The following is a 23,882-nucleotide window of genomic DNA, read 5'->3' as shown; positions in this document are numbered from 1 at the left end:
TCACTACCTAGGGGAGTCGTTGGTATGCTCAGCTCAGTTTTGAACTCTCGGTTGAGTTTCTTTGCCTCATGGTCGAAGCTGCTACGTTTGAGCCGATTCTTTGTGTAGCCATCTAGCTTGGCTTTCATGGGATGGTCTTGAAAAGACCTGAACTTCTCTGCTCTGCAGAGAATTTAAATTATCTATACCTTGTAGTTTTCAAAAGTTCATAAACTGGTTGGTTACTTCAATTTCAAAGAGACCTTTTGATTTATTTAGACCGATGTAAAAGCGCCCGATCCAAACACAAAGAAAAATGTTGACTTCGTTATCTGAAACAAAGGTTCTTTGTCAACTTGTCTATGAACAGTAACGGTCATTTGATATTTCCTTACCTGAAAAGGAAAGTCTACATTTGTCCTATCACCTGCCAGTGATAGACATTCATACCTTTCTCTTGGGAAAATAACGTGTATTTAAGTGGCGTCACAGAGTACTAGCACTGTTAATAAACCATAAACTATATATAAGATAAAGGTAAAGGTCTTGTTTATTATCGTGTCATTCCTATTGAAAGGGCCAGCCAATTTGGCTTATGATACACCTTTATTTTGCGTACCAATTACCTCCCAACTCCTATCACTATGCCAGGCGCCAGGCGGATATATTATGCTAGAAAAATACTTATATATCTATATGTCATCGCGATCTGTTTTGAACGTGACAGTCAAGAAAAATAATCGCATACAACTGCCTGTGAATGACAGCTGTTTTTCACCAACCTCGGGACAGCATAGATAAAAAACTTTTCTCACACTCGGTTTTCAATTCCACACTGTCCCTCGGGGTAGGTAAAAATCCTGTCTTACACAAGCAGGCAGGTAAGATGCTTATATTTTATCAACCATATTCAAAATATAACAAGCAAAATGTTTGGTCACTAAAGTACTTATTTTTTGCTCATGGATCCATAAGAATGGGTTACAGAAATGCAGTACTTAAATAGTCAAGAACAATTCTTAGTCATATTTTGAATAGATTCATTTACTCAGAGCAGACGGTTTTTTACCTGGATATTTCGGCTATATTGCATAGCCTTCGTCAGCTGACTGCACTGAGTTCTGGTCAGTGGGAGTCACGTGACTTCAAGTCGTCACGTGACACCAGTAGAGGAAAGTTCCAACCCCTCGTCCCGGTTGAGTGATTGTTGCCGGTGCTTGACGAGTATGGCCTCTTTCACCCGCTGTTTTACATGTATGTCCTCTGACGTCAGACTTTTGTGTTTATGTGATACTCACTGACCAGAACTGAGAGCAATCAGCTGCACTCAGGCTGTTCGATATAGCCGAAATATCCAGATTTTTGAACCATGAAGAAGGCTAATGTAGCCGAAACATTGGTGAATAATAAAGTGACTTGTTTTAAAAAAAGTTTTTTGTAGTTTTGACTACTTTTAATAATTATATTAAGTAACAATGGAATCTTAAAGTCAATATTTTTCCATAATGACGTTCAAGTTTCATCTCGAGTGTGTGAAGTCATTTGTGACGTTAGTTTCACGTGTGTCGTCGCGTTTAAAAGTTCTTTCACGACGATATTTTCAATTTTACTGAGGCTAAAGAACAAAATCATATCATTTATGTAATAAGTGTAGTATATGTGTTCAAGAATATTAAAGTCGCGCGATAATTCCAAAGCAGAACTCGTGCATACTTCTCGACACAAATCTAATAACCTATGTGTATTCATATCATTCATTTTTATATGTTTCTGATGTTTATCCCACATCAGATTTCGTCACAGTATGTGAAACATTTTAACCGCATTCCAAACAGACAAATATATAAAGGAATGCTTCCAAAGGTTCTTCTTATAGGTTTGATAATAATATATCCACTTTCTGGAGATTCTACTCGATCTGTGATTTTGGGCATTATATATCAGCACATTATCCGCCAGTACTTGATCTATGAATTTGGGGGCGGGGTTTGGGTGTGGAAGAGGGCAGGGTATTTTATTTGACGTTTTATTTAAAATTCTGGAATAGATCTATATCAGTGAATTCTATTCTAGTGGGGCAATTAATGAAGAAGCATTTGAGCTTTTGAACATAACAGTTTCAAAGGAATGTAAATGTCATTTTTATTTTTCACTGGAGCGGAACTATTATTGAATTAACAAATAATGAAGGCCTTCAAATGGTTTATCGTATGATTTACCACGGTTCAGAGTTCAGATGCGTAGGAATTGAACCACGAGGGCGTTAGCCAGAGTGGTTAAATACTGAAGCATCTGAACGATGAACCGTGGTAAATTATACGATATATCACAAGAAGGCCTTGATTGTTTTCATTCTGACATGCTCACTGAAATATTTTAATAGATATTATGCTGGACTTCATTTACCCGAGGAGTAATGTATCGGACGTCATGCGGCAATTTGTCGCCATAATTGACGTCATAATGCTCTCTTACTGATCCGCACATCAACCGTTGTTTATCGCAGAATATACAGAGCTTGATTTCCTTCATTGTTTAACAGGAAATCAAACTGGGTCGTGCTAGAATGTAAAATAATGTTATGAATTGTTAATAAACTATGTTTTTTTTTTCATTTACACTTTAATTAAAATATAGATGTGTATGGGTTATTCTTTCACCTATAAAGTCGGAAAATCGCCATGTGACCTAAAACCGTGTCAGTGTCCCCTGCAGTCTCCCCATCCCCTCCCCTCCAAAGATTTTGTGTTTATGAATACATCACAAATATAAAGATATGCGCTCCATCATACGAAAAGGGAAATATTTAACCTTTGACAATGTGCATATTTAGAAAGCATTTAATGAAAACTATAAAATGGCGAAAAAATTAAGAAAATCGGACAACAAACAAAAAAGATATGGCAATCTAAATATTATCAATTAATTAAACGGCAGCAATTTTGGACACAGTGACGTCATCGTCCTTTCCTTATATGGACATTACCAGATAAGGAATTTATGGCAAAATCATGTTAAATACAATTAAACATGTAGCTTAAATTAAAGGTATTCACTTTTACACACATGCTAAGGTTAAAATCACATTATGACCCACAAAATATGTCTCTCTTAGTTTTTATTCACTGATTTTCCATATATGGTAATGCCCATATAAGGAAAGATTGATAATATTGCTGTGCTCAAAATGGCTGCCATTTGAATACAAAGATGCTATTCAAACGGCCATATCTTTTTTGTTTGTAGTCCGATTTTGATAATTTTTCGTTAGTGTTTATGTTACATTTAGTTCTTTCCAATAAGAAATGTTGCCAAATATTGCATATTCCCCTAATTTCAACAAATCTAGATATCTCAAAAACTTTTTTAACAATTTCTGAGCATAAATATTGTTACTTCATGACATTTTGATGACTCATAGCGCGATGCACGTGACGTTGCGCCGATAAAATGAGTATGATTGTGTTAAAACAATTGAAAATACATAAAATGAAAAAAAAAAAAAAAAAAAAAAAAAAAAAAAAAAAAAAAAACTCACACTTGAATAGTATATGTGCGATTTGTTTTTTACATGCGCAGCCGTAAGTGATAACTATTTACAGGAACACCAGATGTAATATTTTCATGGACTGTTTGAACAGTTGTTTAATTTTTTTTTACTGAAATGCCATACTTCTAACCTGATGAATTTCACCGTTGTTATATGTATCATTATGCATCAATTTGTCATTTGTTTTAAATTGCCACTTGTGCCAAATAAAACTACTACTACTAATATACATATACACTATAATATTTTCAGGGAGTGACCCTCAGACCGTACGGCAATAAAGAAAAAAATAATATTTTAAGATATCAGAAAGTTATCTCTACATTTCTTAAGAAGGTTGTGAAACTTGCAGAATCGGAAATTTCCTCCACTATTTTGGTCTTTTGAGTGTTAGACGCGAGTGGAGATATTGCTCATAAGAAAAATAACTCAATATTTCCTAGGATCGCGTCAGATTAGTTAGACTACATCTCTATACATCGTTGGGGTAAAAAGACAGTGATACAGTCTAAGCAGTAAACTGCAACAACAACAACAACAACAATGGTATGACGTTTAGCATGAGTTGTTTGTTTAGTGATTTTCTTTAATAATTACAGTTTGTTTATCACGTTTTCTAATAATTTTTATCAGTTTTATGAATGCAATACAAATACATAGTTGTCAATGTTGTATAATTTGTGTAAAAGCAAGTAGAAGCATAACCTTTCTATCACTGTATCTGGACGTTCTTTATTTCGGATAAATTCATAATATCCTGATTGTTTGTATACAAGCAGTTGAAGCACCTGTTTTAACAGAGGATATGAACCCAACTATATAGTCTCTAGTGAGTTTCATCTAAACTTACAATAAAGCATTTATTGAAGGAAGTGTCCATCAGGAGGCTAGGCGTCTGGTTGCCGGACGGCTAGATACTTCCTTTGTATATTAAAAGATCTTGACTTTAGTAGTGTAAATTGTCTTTCAGCTTATAATAAGTAAATAACTGTTATAAAGACCATTTTGCACGAATTGCTAATTGTTTTGAGCAATATTTACATTGGTTTGGTTGGTTTTATTGCTAATTCTAGCTATATTTAGTTATATAGCTGATTTGTGTCTTTTCTGAGACCTGCTTAAATCTTCGCATTATTAGCTAGAAGTATCTGAATGCTTCATTAGCTCTGATAACTGTTTTAGAGTTGTTAAAGAAATCGATTGATTTCTAAAACTAATCTCTTCATATCTGCTTGTTACATTCTATGTTTTAGCACACTTGAATCAAAGGTTCATGCTGAGTTATCAATATATATGTGGATAGTCTGGCATCCATTATCCACAATTTACATAAACATCTTCACCTTTGAAACTACTGGTCAGAATTATCCCAAACTTGGTCTGTAGCATCCTAGCAAGGTTCCAGCTCAGGTTGTTCAAATGGTTTAGCTTGATCCCTTTTAAGGTCTGCTAGAGCTAAAAATAGAAACACTTTTAAACAAATTCTGCTGGATGGATCTTCATCAAACTTGGTCTATTACATCATTATATTATTTAAAGTCTTCTCCCAAATTTCAAGTGCAACTCTTGACCCCTTTCAGGGGCTGCTAGAGCTAATAATAGAAAATAAGCTCCGAGTGGGTAAGGTCGCTGACTTCAAATCACTTGCCCCTCATCGATGTGGGTTCGAGCCTCACTCAGGGCGTTGAATTCTTCATGTGAGGAAGCCATCCAGCTGGCTTATGGAAGGTGCCCGCTCGTGATGAAATAATGCACGGAGGGGCACCTGGGGTCTTCCTCCACCATCAAAGCTGTAAAGTCGCCATATGACCTATAATTGTTTCGGTGAGACGTTAAACACAACCAAAAAAGAAAAAAAATCAAAAAGAAAATAACTTTTTTAGCTCACATGTCACAAAGTGACAAGGTGAGCTTTTGTGATCGCGCAGCGTCCGTCGTCCGTGCGTAAACTTCTGCTTGTGACCTGCCTAGAGGTCACATTTTTGATGGGACCTTTATGAAGTTCATCTTGATGATATCTTGGTCAAGTTCGAAACTGGGTCACATGCGGTCCAAAACTAGGTCAGTAGGTCTAAAAATAGGAAAACCTTGTGACCTTTCTAGAGGCCATACTTTTGAATTGATCTTCATGAAAGTTAGTCAGAATTTTCATCTTGATGATATCTAGGTCAAGTTTGGAACTGGGTCACGTGTGGTCAAAAACTACGTCAGTAGGTCAAATAATAAATAAACCTTGTGACCTCTTTAGAGGCCATATTTTTCACGGGATCTGTATGAAAGTTGGTCTGAATATTCATCTTGATGATATCTAGATCAAGTTCGAAACTGGGTCAAGTGCGTTTCAAAACTAGGTCAATAGGTCTAAAAATAGAAAAACCTTGTGACCTCTCTAGAGACCATACTTTTCAATGGATCTTCATGAAAATTAGCCAGAATGTTCATCTTGATGATATCTAGGTCAAGTTCGAAACTGGGTCAAGTGTGGTCAAAAACTAGGTCAGTAGATCAAATAATAAAAAAACCTTGTGACCTCTTTAGAGGCCATATTTTTCATGGGACCTGTATGAAATTTGGTCAGAATGTCCATCTTGATGATATCCAGATCAGTTTTGAAACTGGGTCAACTGCGGTCAAAAACTAGGTCAGTAGGTCTAAAAATAGAAAAACCTTGTGACCTCTCTAGAGACCATACTTTTCAATGGATCTTCATGAAAATTGGTCAGAATGTTCAACTTGGTGATATCTAGGTCAAGTTTGAAACTGGGTCAGGTGCGGTCGAAAACTAGGTCATAGGTCAAATAATGAAAAAACATGGTGATCTCTCTAGAGGCCATATTTTTCATGGGATGTGTATGAAAATTGGTCTGAATGTTCATCTTGATGATATCTAGGTCAAGTTCGAAACTGGGTCACGTGCCTTTCAAAACTAGGTCAGTAGGTCTAAAAATGGAAAAACCTTGTGACCTCTCTTAGAGGCCATACTTTTCAATGGATCTTCATGAATGTTAGTCAGAATGTTCATCTTGATGATATCTAGGTCAAGTTCGAAACTGGGTCACGTGCAGTCAAAAACCTTGTCAGTAGGTCAAATAATAAAAAAACCTTTTGACCTCTCTAGAGGCCATAATTTTTCATGAGATCTTCATGAAACTTTGATTGGTGAGAATGTTCACCTTGATGATATCTAGGTCAACTTTAAAACTGGGTCACATGCTTTCAAAAACTAGGTCATTAGGTCAAATAATAGAAAAACCTCGTGACCTCTCTAAAGGCCATATTTTTCAATGGATCTTCATGAAAATTGGTCAGAATTTTTATCTTGATGATATCTAGGTCAGATTCAAAACTGGGTCACATGAGCTCAGAAACTAGGTCACTATGACAAATAATAGGAAAAAAGCGATGTCATACTCAGTTCAAAACTGGGTCACGTGGGGACGGGTGAGCGATTCAGGACCATCATGGTCCGCTTGTTTTTAAATGGCTTCTTCTCATGGAAAACTTGATGAGCATTCATCAAACTTAGTGTGTAGCATCAGATTGCTTTTGATCTGTAGATGTCAGATTACCTGTGATTTATAGAATTTAGATGTCAGACTGCCTTTGATCTGTAGATGTAGGATGTCAGATTGCCTGTGGTCAGTAGATCTCAGATTGCCGTAGACTGTAGATATGTGTTTGAGAAATCAGCAGGTCAGATCTAGAGGCCACATTGCGTCAAGACTCAAAATGGTTTCAGATGAATAATTTGAGAATGCTTGGGCCTAGGTTGTCAAACTATTGTTGCTGGGGTCAGTAATTCAAAGATCAATGTCACAGTGACCTCAAGACTGAAATTGCTTCTGATGAATAACTGGAGAAAGCTTGTCAAACGACTCAAGTGTTAAGATGTTTGCCTGTGAATAGTAAATGATCCACATTGTTTTAGGTGTCAGCATGTCAAAGTTCAAGGTCACTGGTCAAAGGGCATAACATAGTTTCTTATCAATTACTGAAGAAAGCTCTGACTAACAGGAGTGACACTACACAGATGACCTTTGGTTAATAGCAGATAACTTCTACTGATTTTATGTCAGTAGGTCAAAGGCCAAGGTCACAGAAAACTTGAGACTTTAAAAAATACAAACTCATTTACCTATGATAAGCCATCTTGTGGGTGTGGTGGGTTTATGTGATATACAAGCAACTCTTGTGATTTGCTTATTCTTTGTATTTCAGAAAATAGCCTTACAGTTCAAGGCAAACCTTGAGAATCTGACAAATCTGAAACCAGAAGGGGAGGATTTCAGATGGTATATTAAAGTAAGTAATTAACACACATCCTTGACTAGAATTGAGACAACTCTAATTAACACTTATCCTGCTAAATTTCTGTAATAAACTTGTCCATCTTTCAATTTGGACAGTACAGTTAACTGCTAAAAGTGGTGCAGACCAGAAAGATACAGGCTGATCATTATCTGCACCGGTCGCAAAGGCAGAATCAATCATGTCCAGCATAATGAATGTTAAAGTGATAATGGTCCAGTGTCTTGCAATTTTGCGTATGCTATATCACATTTCAGAGCTTGACGAATTGTTTGAAAGCTAGTTGTCTTAGAATTTATACTTTTCTTGCTGCAGTTTGTACCAGCCCTGCGATTCTCTAAGGAAAAGTGTTTTTTTATGTACAGTGTCTATTTTTAAATCCAGTAAAAATGGTATGTGGGATCATAATGCAGAACTGTAAAAAATGGGACAGTATTAGAGTAGTGAACAATAAATTAAGTTCATTTTAGTTGTGGAGGCACTCTGGCTCCACTTCTGCACTGTTTTCATTGACTTTATTATATTTCTGTTCAAAATCACACGTCACCTGCAGACAAGTACTATAGCAAGTTCCATTTGCCCAAAGCCAATCTCTAGTGTTTATGAGGGAAGCACCCTGTATTCAGTGAATTGAAAAAATAGTTGTCTGAAAGGAGGTGCTTATGAATGGGTTGTAAAATAACAGTTCCAGTTTGCAAGGTTGTAGCTGCAAGTTTGATGTCAGCTGCAAATGGTAAGTTAATGTGTCTAAACACTGTATAGTGAAGAAATATCAATTTTATTTATTTTTTATTTTTGCCTAATTGTAGTTATTCTTATATCTGGAACTTACTGTGAAATCATTAAAATTCGCTGGCATGAAATTTCGCGCAAACATGAAAAAAGACTGTTTCGCGCGGGCTTTAATTCGCGCATTTTTAATTTATAAATGAAAAAATAGAATTAAAAAATAATATTAGCGCGGTCTTAAATTCGCGCATCGGTTCTAGCGTGAAATACGCGAAAATTCATCCTATGCGAATAAGAATGATTTCACAGTAATCTATTTTCATTCCAAGTCAAGTGAACATTAAAGTAAAGTACACTGGTATATATAAACTAACCAAATGTTGAAAACTTCATACTCCGGGTGGTCAAACCACATGACGTTTGGATATTGTGTACATAGAGAAAATGTCCCAATTCAGGTAGAATTTTATAGGTCTATATTTTCCTTATAACTTGACGGATTTTCATAAGACAAAAAGTGCTGAAGACAGAAAAATGTATACTTTCCTCCACACTAAACATCTGCAATCAGTTCTCAGTACTTTTCTCTCACACTTCACCCAACTGCAAAAGTGTGTACATGTACTTATCTACACAGTTAGTCCATGAAAATCAGTTCCAAGGGCGAAGTGTTTGAGAAAAGTTCTGAGAACTGGTGGCAGATGCTTTGTGTGGGGGAAAACACTCATTTTACTATCTTTGACACACTTTATTTTATCAAAATCCGTCAAGTAATGAGGATAATATTCGGCAAAATGTTACCTGTATCAAGACGTTTTCTCTGTGTGTATGGTGTCCACCCTGATACTGACATCATGTGAGCAGTTTTTAGCTCATCTGATTTTTTGAAAAAAAATGATGAGTTATTGTCATCACTTGAGCGGTTGTCGGCGTCGGCGTCTGCGTCGGCGTTGCCTGGTTAAGTTTTATGTTTAGGTCAGCTTTTCTCCTAAACTATCAAAGCTATTGCTTTGAAACTTGGAATACTTGTTCACCATCATAAGCTGACCCTGTATAGCAAGAAACATAACTCCATCTTGCTTTTTGCAAGATTTATGGCCCCTTTTGTACTTAGAAAATATCAGATTTCTTGGTTAAGTTTTATGTTTAGGTCAACTTTTCTCCTAAACTATCAAAGCTATTGCTTTGAAACTTGGAATACTTGTTCACCATCATAAGCAGACCCTGTACGTCAAGAATCATAACTCCATCTTGCTTTTTGCAAGATTTATAGCCCCTTTTGGACTTAGAAAATCAGTTTTCTTGGTTAAGTTTTATGTTTAGGTCAGCTTTTATCCTAAACTATCAAAGCTATTGCTTTAAAACTTGCAACACTTGTTTACCATCATAAGTTGACCCTGTATAGCAAGAAACATAACTCCGTCCTGCTTTTTGCAAGATTTATGGCCCCTTTTTGACTTAGAAAATATCAGATTTCTTGGTTAAGTTTTATGTTTAGGTCAACTTTTTCTCTTAAACTATCAAAGCTATTGCTTTGAAACTTGCAACACTTGTTCACCATCATAAGCTGACCCTGTACAGCAAGCAACATAACTCAATCCTGCTTTTTGCAATAATTATTGCCCCTTTTGGACTTAGAAAATCATTTTCTTGGTTGAGTATTATGTTTAAGTCAACTTTTCTCGTAAACTATTAAAGCTATTGCTTTAAAACTTGCAACAGTTTTTCACCATCATAAATGGACACTGTACATCAAGAAACATAACTCTATCCTGCTTTTTGCAAGAATGATGGCCCTTTTTAGACTTAGAAAATCATGGGTAGGACAATATTTCTATTACACAAAAAAAATCAGATGAGCGTCAGCATCTGCAAGGCGGTGCTCTTGTTAACCTTAAGATTCTTTTATTCAGATTATACATATACATAGAAGGGTAGATTTTAATGTTATTAGATATAAAAATCGCAAAAGTTTGTTCGGTTTTCAGAGTAGAGAGGTTCCGGATTACAAGGGTATTTTTACAATAGAGAATGAATAAGAAAAAATGGGACCAAATAATTTGTTCAGTTTAGAAAGGTTTTCGGATTAGAGGGGTTCAGATTAGGGAGGTTCCACTGTATAATGACAGTTGTTTATAATATTTTTCAGTTAAAGTGTCTCAACTGTGGTGAGGAGACAACAAAGTTTGAATACTTGACGTTGACGGTAGGTAACAAAGTGTCATATGAAGATGTTGAGTCTTACCCTATTTATGTTTGAAATAGGTTAAATTTGGACTAGTAGCACTGTTGAAATGGTTAAACTTTACAGAAACTCACAATGTTGATTGTACAGATAGTATGTTAAATGTAATTAAAGTTTAGATTCTCTTATATCATGTGCATGGCAGAATCTTTTTGTCATAAAACCAGATTGTTGGTGACCGAGACTGGCACTGACACTGACACAGCATTTCAAAAATAAAAATTCATTAACAGCATATGTATGGCCTTGTTAATACATGATTTTTCTCCCATTTATACGCGGGCGAATCCACTGCAAAAAGTAGTTTTAATGCATAGTAGATCTGCAGAAAATGACAATCTCCGCCAGTTATAGTGTCTGTTCAGAGATTGATTGTCTTTATATGTAAATTTTCTAGGAGAATGCACCACTGAAGGGTGGACGGGGACATGCCAGTATGGTGGTGAAATGTAAACTCTGTGCCAGGGAAAATTCTATAGGTAAGATGTGAGTGTACTGAGTTTTCTAAACAATTTCTCTGAACATATAATTATATAGGCTGTTCCCCTATATTCTCGCGGTACTAGTGACTTTAAAAACAGTAAGCAAGCAAATAAAAATATAACAGTTATTTTGTTTAATAAATAATTTAAAATAATTCATTATCTATCAAAACGTACAAGTTTTGACACAAAATATAATTAAAATACTCCCGACAATCACGTGTCAACATGTACATTTTCTACCATTTTGATTTTGTATGTCCTTCGTATTTTCGCGTTAAAGATGTTGTTGTTGTAGTTGTAGAATTATTGTTAGGTTCCCTACCACGATATTTGTTTAATTCCGATACAGTAAGGACTTCTGTGTCTGTTTGTAAAAACAACAGTTTAATTATAACGATATTGGTAAAATTATGCGAAATGTTCCACACCCAGTACTTAACAATTTACTCATTTTGACAGCGTGTACACCTGAAAGAGCTGTCCTTTCTCAGAATTCTGACCATTGAACCTTTGTATGCGACCACTAAATCCAGTCTGTTTCGGAAATTATGGTACCAAGGCGGGAATTAAAGGGAATCGGGGCATTGCGGGATAGTCGTTTGTACGAATCGGGCCTATTTATAACAGACGACATAAACAAAACATTGGCGAAAACGATGTTAACAAGTGAAAAATACAGGATTTGGTTTAATTGGATATAAATTTAAGTACTTCAACTATTTTGAAAGCTAAATTCACCAAAATTCTATGCATTCTGGATGAAATGATTAAGATTTGAACTGAAAATGAAAGTAGGTTGTTTGTAAACAACGTCAAGGTGGCGCTTCCGTGCAAAACGGAAATAACGCGAAATTACCAATGACGCGAGAATACCGCGGACAACTATAATACCTAGTAGAGAGCACATATTCAGATTAAGTAAAATCTGATTAGTTTAGTTTAACGCTAGTTGTTTTACATTGATTCTGCTTAAAATTCTCTGTTAAACTTTGCATGAAAGCTGCCTGTAGGATTTTTGACCAATATTTGAACAGTGATTATTAAGACACTGGTCAAGTTTTACTTGGGATTTGAACCTGTAAAATTCAGGCAAGGAGTTGGACCCCTCGTTTGCACAACTTTTCCCTCTGTTGAACCTTCTTAAACACAAAAGGTAAATGAAAACTAATTAGCTACGATTTATGGGTTTGTCTTAGGTTTTGAGTAAATGACAAGATAACTTGGATGAACCAATAAAATTTGACTGATTTAGCTCCCCTGAGCCAAACATGTCAGAGCTGTACCTCTGCAAAACTCTATTCACTGCTGAAAGCACATTATTTAAAATGATTCCTGAATGGAATGTGGATCCTTACAATACTAGGTGTTTTAAGCAGAAAAATGTTATGATGCAGTTACACATAGCTTATAATTAATGTTTTGCGCTATGAATATTTCAAGTAATTGCAATTTGTAAATTTTAGAGAATATTATTTTCTGTATTTCAGATATATTGCGTGATACCATTGCGGCTTATAATGCTGACAACTCCAATCAGTTTAAAACAATGGTTGTTTTTGATTGTAGAGGAGTTGAACCCACAGACTTTTCACCAAGGGTAAGTTAGAGTTAGAGAAGTAAGTTAGAAAAGTAGGAACCAGTTGATTTTTCACCAAGAATAAGTTAGGGAAAGAAAGAGGAACTCATTCAAAGGGTAAGTTAGAGAAATTGGAATCAGGGAAATAAGAAACCATTAATATTCCACCAAGGGTCAGTTAGAGAATTAGACACCCATTCATTTTTCAGTAAGGGTGAGTTAGAGAAGTAGAAACCCACTGATTTTTCACCAAGTTTGAGAAATAGGAAGTGAAGCTGAAAGAAAGCTTTGAAAAGGATGCATTATTTTAATCAAAAGTGACATCTTGTGTTCATGCTTTTCAGTAGATTACTGATATATAGTGATAGAATATCACCTAATAAACTCATTGTATCAAATCAATATAATGTTCACTGGCACCTTACTGCACTTGGGGGGTGAAATGAATCATAAATTATTGTATGTTTTATTGAAAAATAATTCAAGAAAGAGAAACATGTACATAAATACACTTAAAACAAGTTTTCTAGCTCTACACTTAAACGGTTTTTAGCTTGACAATTTGAAGATTAATGGGAGCTATTCTACCCACATGGGCATCAGTATCACACTTTGGTCAAAGACTTGGTTGCAAGGTTAAATCTCAGTAACCTTTTGCATGTACATGTATTTTATCAAAACTTTACCCATGGCTTCACAGTCGTCATTGTACTTACTGTGAAATCATTTAAATTCGCTGACATGAAATTTTGCGCAAATGTGAAAAAGGACTGTTGCGCGCGGGCTTTAATTCGCGCATTTTCAATTTTAGTAATGAAAAAATATAATTAAAAAACAATAATAGCGCGGTCTTAAATTAGCGCATCGGTCGTAGTGCGAAATACGCGAAAATTCATCCTACGCGAATAAAAAGGATTTCACAGTATTGAATAACCAAGTTAGATAACTTCTTGTTGATCTTAAGTGTGCCCCTTTTCAGCTTGGAAAGTTTAGATAAAGTTTTATGTCCAACTATCAAGCTATATCTCAGGAACAACTATATATATTGGAATAAAACTTCACACAATGCTTTACAAGTATGAAACCAACTGAAAAACTCAGATAAGACTTTGTTGAGTTTAGTATAAATCATCACCCTTTCTTAAAAAATTTGGTGAAAGTTCTAAGTTTCTATGTATGTAATATCATACTGGGACTTTCGGAACAATGAACATATATTACAAGAGCTGCAAGCAGATACAGTATATCCATGTCATACTACATCATCTTGCAATTTAAAGGATTATTTTAGTGACATTGGATTATTGCTCAAAACTGAACAATCTACCACATTGCCTGACATTTGACATCAAGATGGACAAATTCAATGCATGTCACAAATGTCAAAGACCTTTCCTTTAGCATGTACAAGAACAACTAAGTCTTTGTTCTCCCATTAGTGATCTTAATTAAAATTTTGTTTTTGCATTACATTTGGATATGAAACGCAACACATAGTTGTGTTAAAATAAGCTTTGAGTCCTCTGGCCTCTACACATTTTTAACACACACATGTATTCATACCCAAATTTTAACAGCTTAGCTGCAGTTTATATCTCCAGTTTTGAGAGTACCTGTCATACGCACATATATGTTTAAGTAATAAAAATATTTACCAAACATACTGTCATGACTTAATTTGATTGCCAGTTAAACAAAGAAGAAGGTCAAGCTCTGTATATTCTGCCTTCAACAAACAACGGTTGACGTGTGGAGCAGTAAAAGAGCATTATGATGTCAGTTATGACATAAAATTGCCACATGACATCCAGTTCATTACTGCCTGGATAGATTTATCAAATTACTTCATTGAACTTATAAGAATGAAAACAATTAAGGTCTTCTTGTGGTTTGTCATCCGATTGATCACAGTTCATCGTTCAGATGCTTAGGTATTTAACAACGAGCGCTGTCGCATGGTTCAGTTCCAGCACATTTGAACTCTTAATCATGATAAATCGGATGACAAACCATTCTAGGGCCTTGATTATTTGTTAAATAATTTTGTCTGAGTGATATAATAATAATGTGCATCTGAATGACAATGATGATAAATTGTTTTGATTCTAACAAGATATCAAGAATAATAATAATTTTCTACATCTTCAACGACATCCACTAAATACATCCCTGTTTCATATGGTTTTCTTTTCCAGCATGCCGCTGTGACATTTGGCATTATGACATAATAATTTTGACGTACAAACAGTTATTGTATTGCAAATCATCGCATAGTGCGGCAATTTTCCTTTGATCTTTGCAGCATGTTATACATAGTAACACACATTATTACTACAAAACTGTGCTGATATCTTACAAAACTGTTGCAATATATATCAACACGGAAATCTCTATGGAGTTTCATAAGAAAAAAAGTGTTCCGATATATATCAGCACAGTAAAACTGTTCTGATATATATCGGAACACTTTTTCTCTATTGAGGTCGTATCAAGGGAGTATAATTTTTTCCTTTCAAAGAAAAGATGATTTTAGCTCCAGTTTACAGTTCACAGAGAAAGAATTGTCACAAACACCTACGTTTATAAAGTAAAAGAATAAATAAACTAGAATATTTCAAAAACTTGATAGTTATTGCCAAATTCAGAAATACATGAAATATATGAAATTCTGAGATTTCTCAAATGTTTCTTTTTCTTTGATTTTTTTTACAAACAAAACAACAAGTTTTACAATATGTCTGGCCAATGAAATGCAAAGATTTAAAAACAATGCAGAAATTTGTTGGGTACTTTTATCTGGGGAACACATTTTCTAAAACAGAAGTTTTAGTGTTTCAGTCAGCGAGGCGCAGAAAGGGAATCAAAATAGTAAAAATAATAATAAACAAATTTAAATGAAAATAATATTTAAATTTTAATGATAAACTATGCGATAAAACAGTTATAGTATGTAATGCTCGTGTGTTACCAGGATATATCAGAGCTAGGGATACATCTCGTTATTTTTCTCTTCACATATCTGTCTCTGCCTACCGGCCTCGACGATATGTGCAGAGAAAAATACCCTCGATGTACCCCTAGCTCTGATATATCCTGGTAACACACTCTCACACATACTATAACTATTACATAACATCACAGCTTCATCCATCAATCTTGTGCTGTGTCATAATTTTTGTTTAAAAAAAAAAATGTTTTAATTGATGAAAAATAAAGAGAAATTATGATTTTGAAGAGACTATTACTGCAGAATCCTAGTAGCATTTCTGTTATCTTTATGTCTAGAACTTTATACTGTATTTGTACAGGTTGGTTTTACTGCTGAAGGAGAAGAGACTCGTACTCCATTTCCTGAAGTTTCATTAACAGAAGGGGTAAGCATACAGTCTATAGGTCAATAACAGTTACATAGTATTAGTCTGTGTATATCAACACATGTCTTTGAGTGATTGTTACGGAGCACAGTTTACAGCTGAGGGGCAGATCCAGGATTTTGGGTTGGGTTGGGGATGGGCTGAAACTTTTTGTAAGGTTATTATGACAAGATCTGTGAGGAGATATTAAGCATGGTTTGCTGCCAGAGCAAGCAAAAAGAATTTGAAATCATATGAATTAAACTTTGAATTTCATAGTAATATCGCCATTAGTTATATCGAATTATGGCATGTGAAGGAAGCTTTAATCATAAAAAGGAGCATGTGCTAGCAATACGGTAGAAAATTTACATTAGGCATAGAAATACCGCTCTCCATGTTATTAATGATACTGACTATTGATGTGCTAGTGAATCACCAGGGGCTCACTGAAATTTGTCTGGCATACAGTTTTTAATATGCAGTTAAAAGCTATAGGTATGAAACATTTTCTGGTCACTTCACTCACTGAATATGCAGCTGATTTAGATATTCACCAGTGGCAAAATTGTAAGATTGGATGTGTATTTAAGCTTATTTAAACCCATGTTGGCCACTTTTCCAGGAGACTGTTAGTAATTTTAGTTTCAGGATAGTGCAAGATAAATAGCTCACTTTTGTGTATTTCTTGTTTGATTTCAGGACTGGAATGAATATGATGAGAAGAAAGGAGAACCAGTTAGCATTACTGAAATTGAACATAAATTTGTAAAAGTTAAATAAAGTGCTATATTTTACTGCTATCATGGTCTTAAATTATACTAACATTTATACAACATGAACATGTAAACTGTGCCATTCAATAAATTTATTTCAATGACACATACACATTTTGCCTTCAAAAGGTTTGAATGTTGTCATGCATTTTATATATGTTTTTATTTCAGTCATAATATTACTGTAATTCATGTATTAGAAGAATGGAACAGAGTAAACTTTTTGGAAATAATTTAGTCTTATATATTATTTTGTATTTAACACATTCATTTAAGCAATGTCAACATTTTTTGTATTTAAAACTGTTTGAGACATATGGAAGAATTACACACAGAGAATCTGGCTATATTTTAAGGAAAACTTCTAAACCAGAAAATGAAGTTTAGTGGAATATATAGGAGCCTCAAACATGATCACAAAAATTAGAATTTGTTGTAAAATGTCATTAAACACAAACTGCAAAATCTTGTTTCGTTAGAGATATTATTTGTATAACTCAAAAGCATGTGTTGTGTCTGGGAATATTTACTAAACCAAATACTTGTATTGTATCAGTATGTTTAAATATTCAGTTTAAGTAGAACGCATTCCATAGTTTATTTTAACGTTTTTGTATTTTCGCTATTATAAAATTTCACACACATTTTTACCAGTGAAGAAACTAATTAAAAAGCAACAGCTATCTGATGACAGTGGGTTGAACTATTTGAAGTCTTTCCACTTAACACAGTCTTATTTACAAAAACTTTAGCAAGATTTTCTATGTTGAAAGAGGCATAATTTTGCCAAAATGTAAGCCAGAGTTATGGGACTTGCCATATGAGGTTGTCTAATGATGCCAAAGACGTGTAGAAAATCTGAAAACATTTTGTGAAGTTATATTCCTGGGAAACATGCTTATATGCAAAACTGTCACAAAATTTTATGCTTAAAAGGTGCACTAATTTTGACAAGATATAAGCTAGAGTTATGTACCTGACAGTGTGAGGTCACCTCCTGATGTTGAAGTGCGTAATGTTCAAAAGTATTTGGCTGAGTAGGTTTTGAGAAACCTGCTTTTATGCAAAACTTTAACCTCAAATTCTAAGAAAAAAGGGGCATATGTGTAATTTTGCCCCCCCCCCCCCATCCACACACAACCCCCACCTAAAAAAATAAAATTTTGAGTTATGTACTTGCCACATGAGGTCATCTCAAGATGACGATGATATGATTGATGCATTTGGCCTAGTAGTTTTTTGAGAAACCTGCTTTTGTGAGACTAATTCCTGTGCCAGTGCCAATGAAATGATAACAACAAAAGATCTACTGTTTGAAAAAGTTCAAATATTGGAGCTTAAAATCCATTGAGTTTTGTTAGCTCACCTGTCACAAAGTGACAAGGTGAGCTTTTGTGATTGCGCAGTGTCCGTCGTCCGTCCGTCAGTCCGTGCGTCCGTCCGTAAACTTTTGCTTGTGACCACTCTAGAGGTCACATTTTTCATGGGATCTTTATGAAAGTTGGTCAGAATATTCATCTTGATGATATCTAGGTCAAGTTCGAAACTGGGTCACGTGCCGTCAAAAACTAGGTCAGTAGGTCTAAAAATAGAAAAACCTTGTGACCTCTCTTGAGGCCATATATTTCACAAGATCTTCATGAAAATTGGTCAGAATGTTCAACTTGATGATATCTAGGTCAAGTTAGAAACTGGGTCACGTGCCATCAAAAACTAGGTCAGTAGGTCTAAAAATAGAAAAACCTTGTGACCTCTCTAGAGGCCATATATTTCATAAGATCTTCATGAAAATTGGTCAGAACGTTCACCTTGATGATATCTAGGTCAAGTTCGAAAGTGGGTCACATGCCTTCAAAAACTAGGTCAGTAGGTCAAATAATAGAAAAACCTTGTGACCTCTCTAAAGGCCATTTTTGTCATGGGATCTGTATGAAAGTTTGTCTGAACGTTCATCTTGATGATATCTAGGTCAAGTTTGAAACTGGGTCACATGCGGTCAAAAACTAGGTCAGTAGGTCTAAAAATAGAAAAACCTTGTGACCTCTCTAGAGGCCATATATTTCATGAGATCTTCATGAAAATTGGTCAGAATGTTCACCTTGATGATATCTAGGTCAGGTTCGAAAGTGGGTCACGTGCCTTCAAAAACTAGGTCATTAGGTCAAATAATAGAAAAACCTTGTGACCTCTCTAGAGGCCATATTTTTCATGGGATCTGTATGAAATTTGGTCTGAATGTTCATCTTGATGATATCTAGGTCAAGTTCGAAAGTGGGTCACGTGCCTTCAAAAACTAGGTCAGTAGGTCAAATAATAGGAAAACCTTGTGACCTCTCTAAAGGCCATATTTTTCATGGGATCTGTATGAAAGTTGGTCTGAACGTTCATCTTGATGATATCTAGGTCAAGTTTGAAACTGGGTCACAGGCGGTCAAAAACTAGGTCAGTAGGTTTAAAAATAGAAAAACCTTGTGACCTCTCTAGAGGCCATATATTTCATGAGATCTTCATGAAAATTGGTCAGAATGTTCACCTTGATGATATCTAGGTCAGGTTCGAAAGTGGGTCACGTGCCTTCATGTTTTTCATGGGATCTGTATGAAAATTGGTCTGAATTTTCATCTTGATGATATCTAGGTCAAGTTCGAAACAGGGTCATGTGCGGTCAAAAACTAGGTCAGTAGGTCTAAAAATAGAAAAACCTTGTGACCTCTCTAGAAGCCATACTTGTGAATGGATCTCCATAAAAATTGGTCAGAATGTTCACCTTGATGATATCTAGGTCAAGTTCGAAACTGGGTCACGTGCCATAAAAAACTAGGTCAGTAGGTCAAATAATAAAAAAACTTTGTGACCTCTCTTGAGGCCATAGTTTTCATGGGATCTGTATGAAAGTTGGTCTGAATGTTCGTCTTGATGATATCTAGGTCAAGTTCGAAACTGGGTCAACTGCGGTCAAAAACTAGGTCAGTAGGTCTAAAATTATTAAAATCTTTTGACCTCTCTAGAGGCCATATTTTTCAATGGATCTTCATGAAAATTGATCTAAATGTTCACCTTGATGATATCTAGGTCAGTATCGAAACTGGGTCACATGCGATCAAAAACTAGGCCAGTAGGTATAAAAATAGAAAAACCTTGTGACCTCTCTAGAGGCCATATTTTTCATGAGATCTTCATGAAAATTAGTGAGAATGTTCACCTTGATGATATCTAGGTAAAATTCAAAACAGGGTGACGTACCTTCGAAAACTAGGTCAATAGGTCAAAAAATAAAAAAACCTGTGACCTCTCTAGAGCCCAATATTTTTCAATGGATTCATAAAAATTGGTCAAATTTTTATCTTGAAAAATATCTAGGTCAGGTTCAAAACTGGGTCACATGAGCTCAAAAACTAGGTCACTATGTCAAATAATTTAAAAAAACGACGTCATACTCAAAACTGGGTCATGTGGGAAGAGGTGAGCGATTCAGGACCATCATGGTACTCTTGTTTTTGTATACTTACTGCTTTCTTTGACAAACAAAATATGATAAATTCATTCATTGCACTATTCGTAAACAAAGTATGGACACATAGAAAACCCTTAGAGGATAGGATAGGCCATAGGTTACTGGACAGCTTGACACATTTTTAGCTTGACTATACGAAGTATGAAGAGCTATCCTACTCTACCCGGCGTCGGCGTCCTTCCGCGTCTGCACTTTGGTTAAAGTTTTGATGCACTTTCTCTTTATCTTTGTTATTACTTGATCGATTTGCTTCAAACTTTAAATGTTGTTCCTCATCATAAATCACATCAAAATGGCAAAAGGGTCATAACTCTGGCACCAATATTTCATAAAATTATCCCCCCTTTTTACTTAAAATTTTCAGGATAAATTTTTTGGTGCACTTTCACTTTATCTCAGTTATACTAAATGGATTTGATTCAAATTTAAAATAGTTTTTCCCCTCATCATCACCCACATCCATATGACCCCAAGGTCCATAAGGTTTTAATGCAGAAATTTGGTCCAAATTTTCTTCCACGGTGTAGTCGAAATAAGTCCCTAATAAGTCCCAAATAAATAGATCCTAATTTTCCATTTTTTCGCGCATTTGCTGTAAATGGGGGGCCAAATGGCATTATTTGACCCCGTGGAATGAATTTTACATAAAATGGGACACTTTCATGCTAATACTCGCATGTTTTCGAGTGTTTACTTGAAAACAAAGTAGGGTGTTTATTTTTCCCGGACCGCTTTCTGAAATGCGGCAAATGAGGGTACCTGACTTCAGTTACTTGAAATTTCACTGCATACTGTTCAACACCCCCTTTTTCTTTTCGCTTTCTTGAAGCAAATGTATGGAAAATCTTGTGGAAAATTAGGTCTACGACAGAGTGAAAATCTAGAACTGTAACAAAATTGGTCTGAAGTACTGAATTTTATATGAAACAAAGAACAATTCTTTATTGGTATATACCAAACTCTGGCCCCAAATTTTTTCATGAATATGCCCCCTTTTTACTTAAAAATTTTATGTTAATTTTGATGCATTTTCACTATATAGCTCTGTAATTTCACAAGGGATTTGATTCATACTTAAAATAATTGTTCATCATCACCACCTACATCATTTGACACAAGAGCCATAACTGTGACACTTGTACATGTATTTTGTGAGTCATCCCCAATTTTGTACTTAAAATTTCAGGTTAAAGTTTTGGTGCACTTTCACTATCTCTGTAACTACCAAATGGATTTGATTCAAACTTAGAAAAGTTGTACTACATCATCATCCGCATCATATGATACAAGGCCGTAACTCTTCTTACAATATTTCATTAATTATGCCCCCTTTTTACTTAGAATTTCAGTTTAATTGGGGGTGTACTTCCACTAATATCTTGTTTTTATTAATAATTTATAAAACTAAATTAGTTTTTCCAGACCCCACACCCTCATATGGCACAAGGTCAGTCACTCTGGCACAAATATTTTATGAGTTATATCCTCTATTTACTTAGAATTAGTTTAATTTTGATGCTTTTTATATCTCTGCTGTTACTAAATGGATAAATATATAGTTGTCCTACATCATCACTCACATACAACACAAGTTCGATCATGCCGGCACCAGTACGTTTTGAGTTATGCCCGCTTTTTACTAATAGAATTTCCGGTTCAAGTTGCGATGCACTTCTGCTGTATCTCCAGTATTACTAAATAGATTTGATTAAAACTTAAAATAGTTCCGAATTATTAGCCGCATGATATGACACATGGTGCATTACTTTTGCAGAAGTTTTCCATGAATTATGTTTCTTTTATACTGATATAATTTTTTGAGGCTTAAGCTATTGTCCAATATCTTCATCCACATTTGAGTCATTAAACACTCCAGTGACAGCTCCAGCTTCCTCAGATGTGCCCAATTTTACTATTTAGCATCAGAATAATCGAGCGCACTGTCTCCTGTGACAGCTCTTGTTATCTGTTCTGATTAAAACTTCATACAATGCTTCCCAGTCATCAAACGATGGAATTACTAAGTAAAATACAACATATAACTCTTGTTGAAGTTTATATGACTTATGAACCTGTTTTCCACTTAAGTTTAAGTATTGTGTGCAACTATCAAGCTGAATTGAAGTAACGCCTTTATATATCAGATTAAACTTAAGTCATCAGACCTACTGAAATAAGAAAATATAACTTTAAAATAAATATAAAGGGAAAGGTCACAGGGATCCTGAGGCAGAAAATGGTGTCTTTTTAATTACTTAAGAATCCTTTGGCATACTGCCTTCAAACTTTATGGGATGATTATCTGTGGCCAGTAGATGACCTCTTTTGTTTTAGGGATCAGAAGGTCAAATGTCAAGGTCAAAGTGACATTGAGACTAAAAATGTTTTTTGAACCCATTCTCAGAAGGGTGGGTATATTGCTTTGCTTATTGTCAGTTGGTCGGTACGACGGTCGGTAGAGCATTTCGAGGGCTTAGAGCGAAACTGGTCTATCTGCTTCTATTTTTATATACAGATAGACCAGTTTCGCTCTATGCCCTCGATTTGGTTTCCATTCAATAAATGGAGAAAGCTTGGTCTCACTTCTTGGTCTTATAATAGTAAAGCTTCGTAGGATGATTGCCTGTGGTCTGTAGATGATCCCTGTTGGTATGAGGGTCATAAGGTCAGTGGTCACAGAGACCTCGAGGCTGAACATTGTTTTCGTTCTGTAATTTTAAAAGTTTTAGGCCTACAGCGTTCAAACATATAGGATTTCTGAGGTTGACCTCTATTGTTTTGGGGTCAGTAGCTCAGAAGTCAAACTCACAATGATTTGAGACTGGACATGGGACAGGCCGTTATCTGGACACGTGTTTTACAAACAACTCGAGTTTATGTATTGGATTGCATCTTCATACAATGTTTCATACTGAAATCATGGGTGCATGAATTTAATTCAAGTTATGAGCCTCTATGTTTTTGAAAATTTGGTTATTCTCAGGCGGGGCGTGACTATGTTCTCCGTGATGATTTGATAAAAGACATTGTGTCTGTAATCATTCGTTCTCCACCTCTGATACATGTGAGGAAGTTGGCAGTTACTTGCGGAGAACAGGTTTGTACTTGTACAGAATCCAGGAATACTGTCTGCAGTAACTTAAATGAACTACTGTTGAAAATCGGCGTTAAACCTAAATCAAACTAACAAACGTTTGGTATGCAAGTAACTATTTAGCCGTATCTCTTTAACAACTAGATTATTGGACTGAAAATTCACAGAAAGCTTCCGAGTCATCAGACATACTGAAATAGCCAAATTAGATTACCTTTTTGTTGTAATTGCCTTTTTATTTAGAAAATTTGGTAAAAAATCTGTGTGCAACGA

At 35.2% G+C, this 23,882-nt stretch overlaps 1 protein-coding gene across 1 annotated transcript; it reads left to right on the top strand.

Annotated features, from left to right (window-relative positions):
- The first annotated feature begins 4,010 nt into the window (after nucleotides 1–4,010).
- LOC123523938 (CXXC motif containing zinc binding protein-like) lies at nucleotides 4,011–17,234 on the top strand. Its single transcript, XM_045301711.2, has 7 exons — nucleotides 4,011–4,075; nucleotides 7,748–7,831; nucleotides 10,716–10,772; nucleotides 11,209–11,290; nucleotides 12,784–12,893; nucleotides 16,181–16,246; nucleotides 16,928–17,234. The coding sequence occupies exons 1-7, from the start codon at nucleotides 4,073–4,075 to the stop codon at nucleotides 17,006–17,008; spliced, it is 483 nt and encodes a 160-aa protein (XP_045157646.2). The 5' UTR covers nucleotides 4,011–4,072; the 3' UTR covers nucleotides 17,009–17,234.
- The last annotated feature ends 6,648 nt before the right edge of the window (nucleotides 17,235–23,882 follow it).

The sequence above is a fragment of the Mercenaria mercenaria genome, chromosome 3 (genome assembly GCF_021730395.1).
Source record: "Mercenaria mercenaria strain notata chromosome 3, MADL_Memer_1, whole genome shotgun sequence".
NCBI lineage: Eukaryota > Metazoa > Mollusca > Bivalvia > Venerida > Veneridae > Mercenaria > Mercenaria mercenaria.
This window is presented reverse-complemented; position numbering and strand designations above follow the sequence as displayed.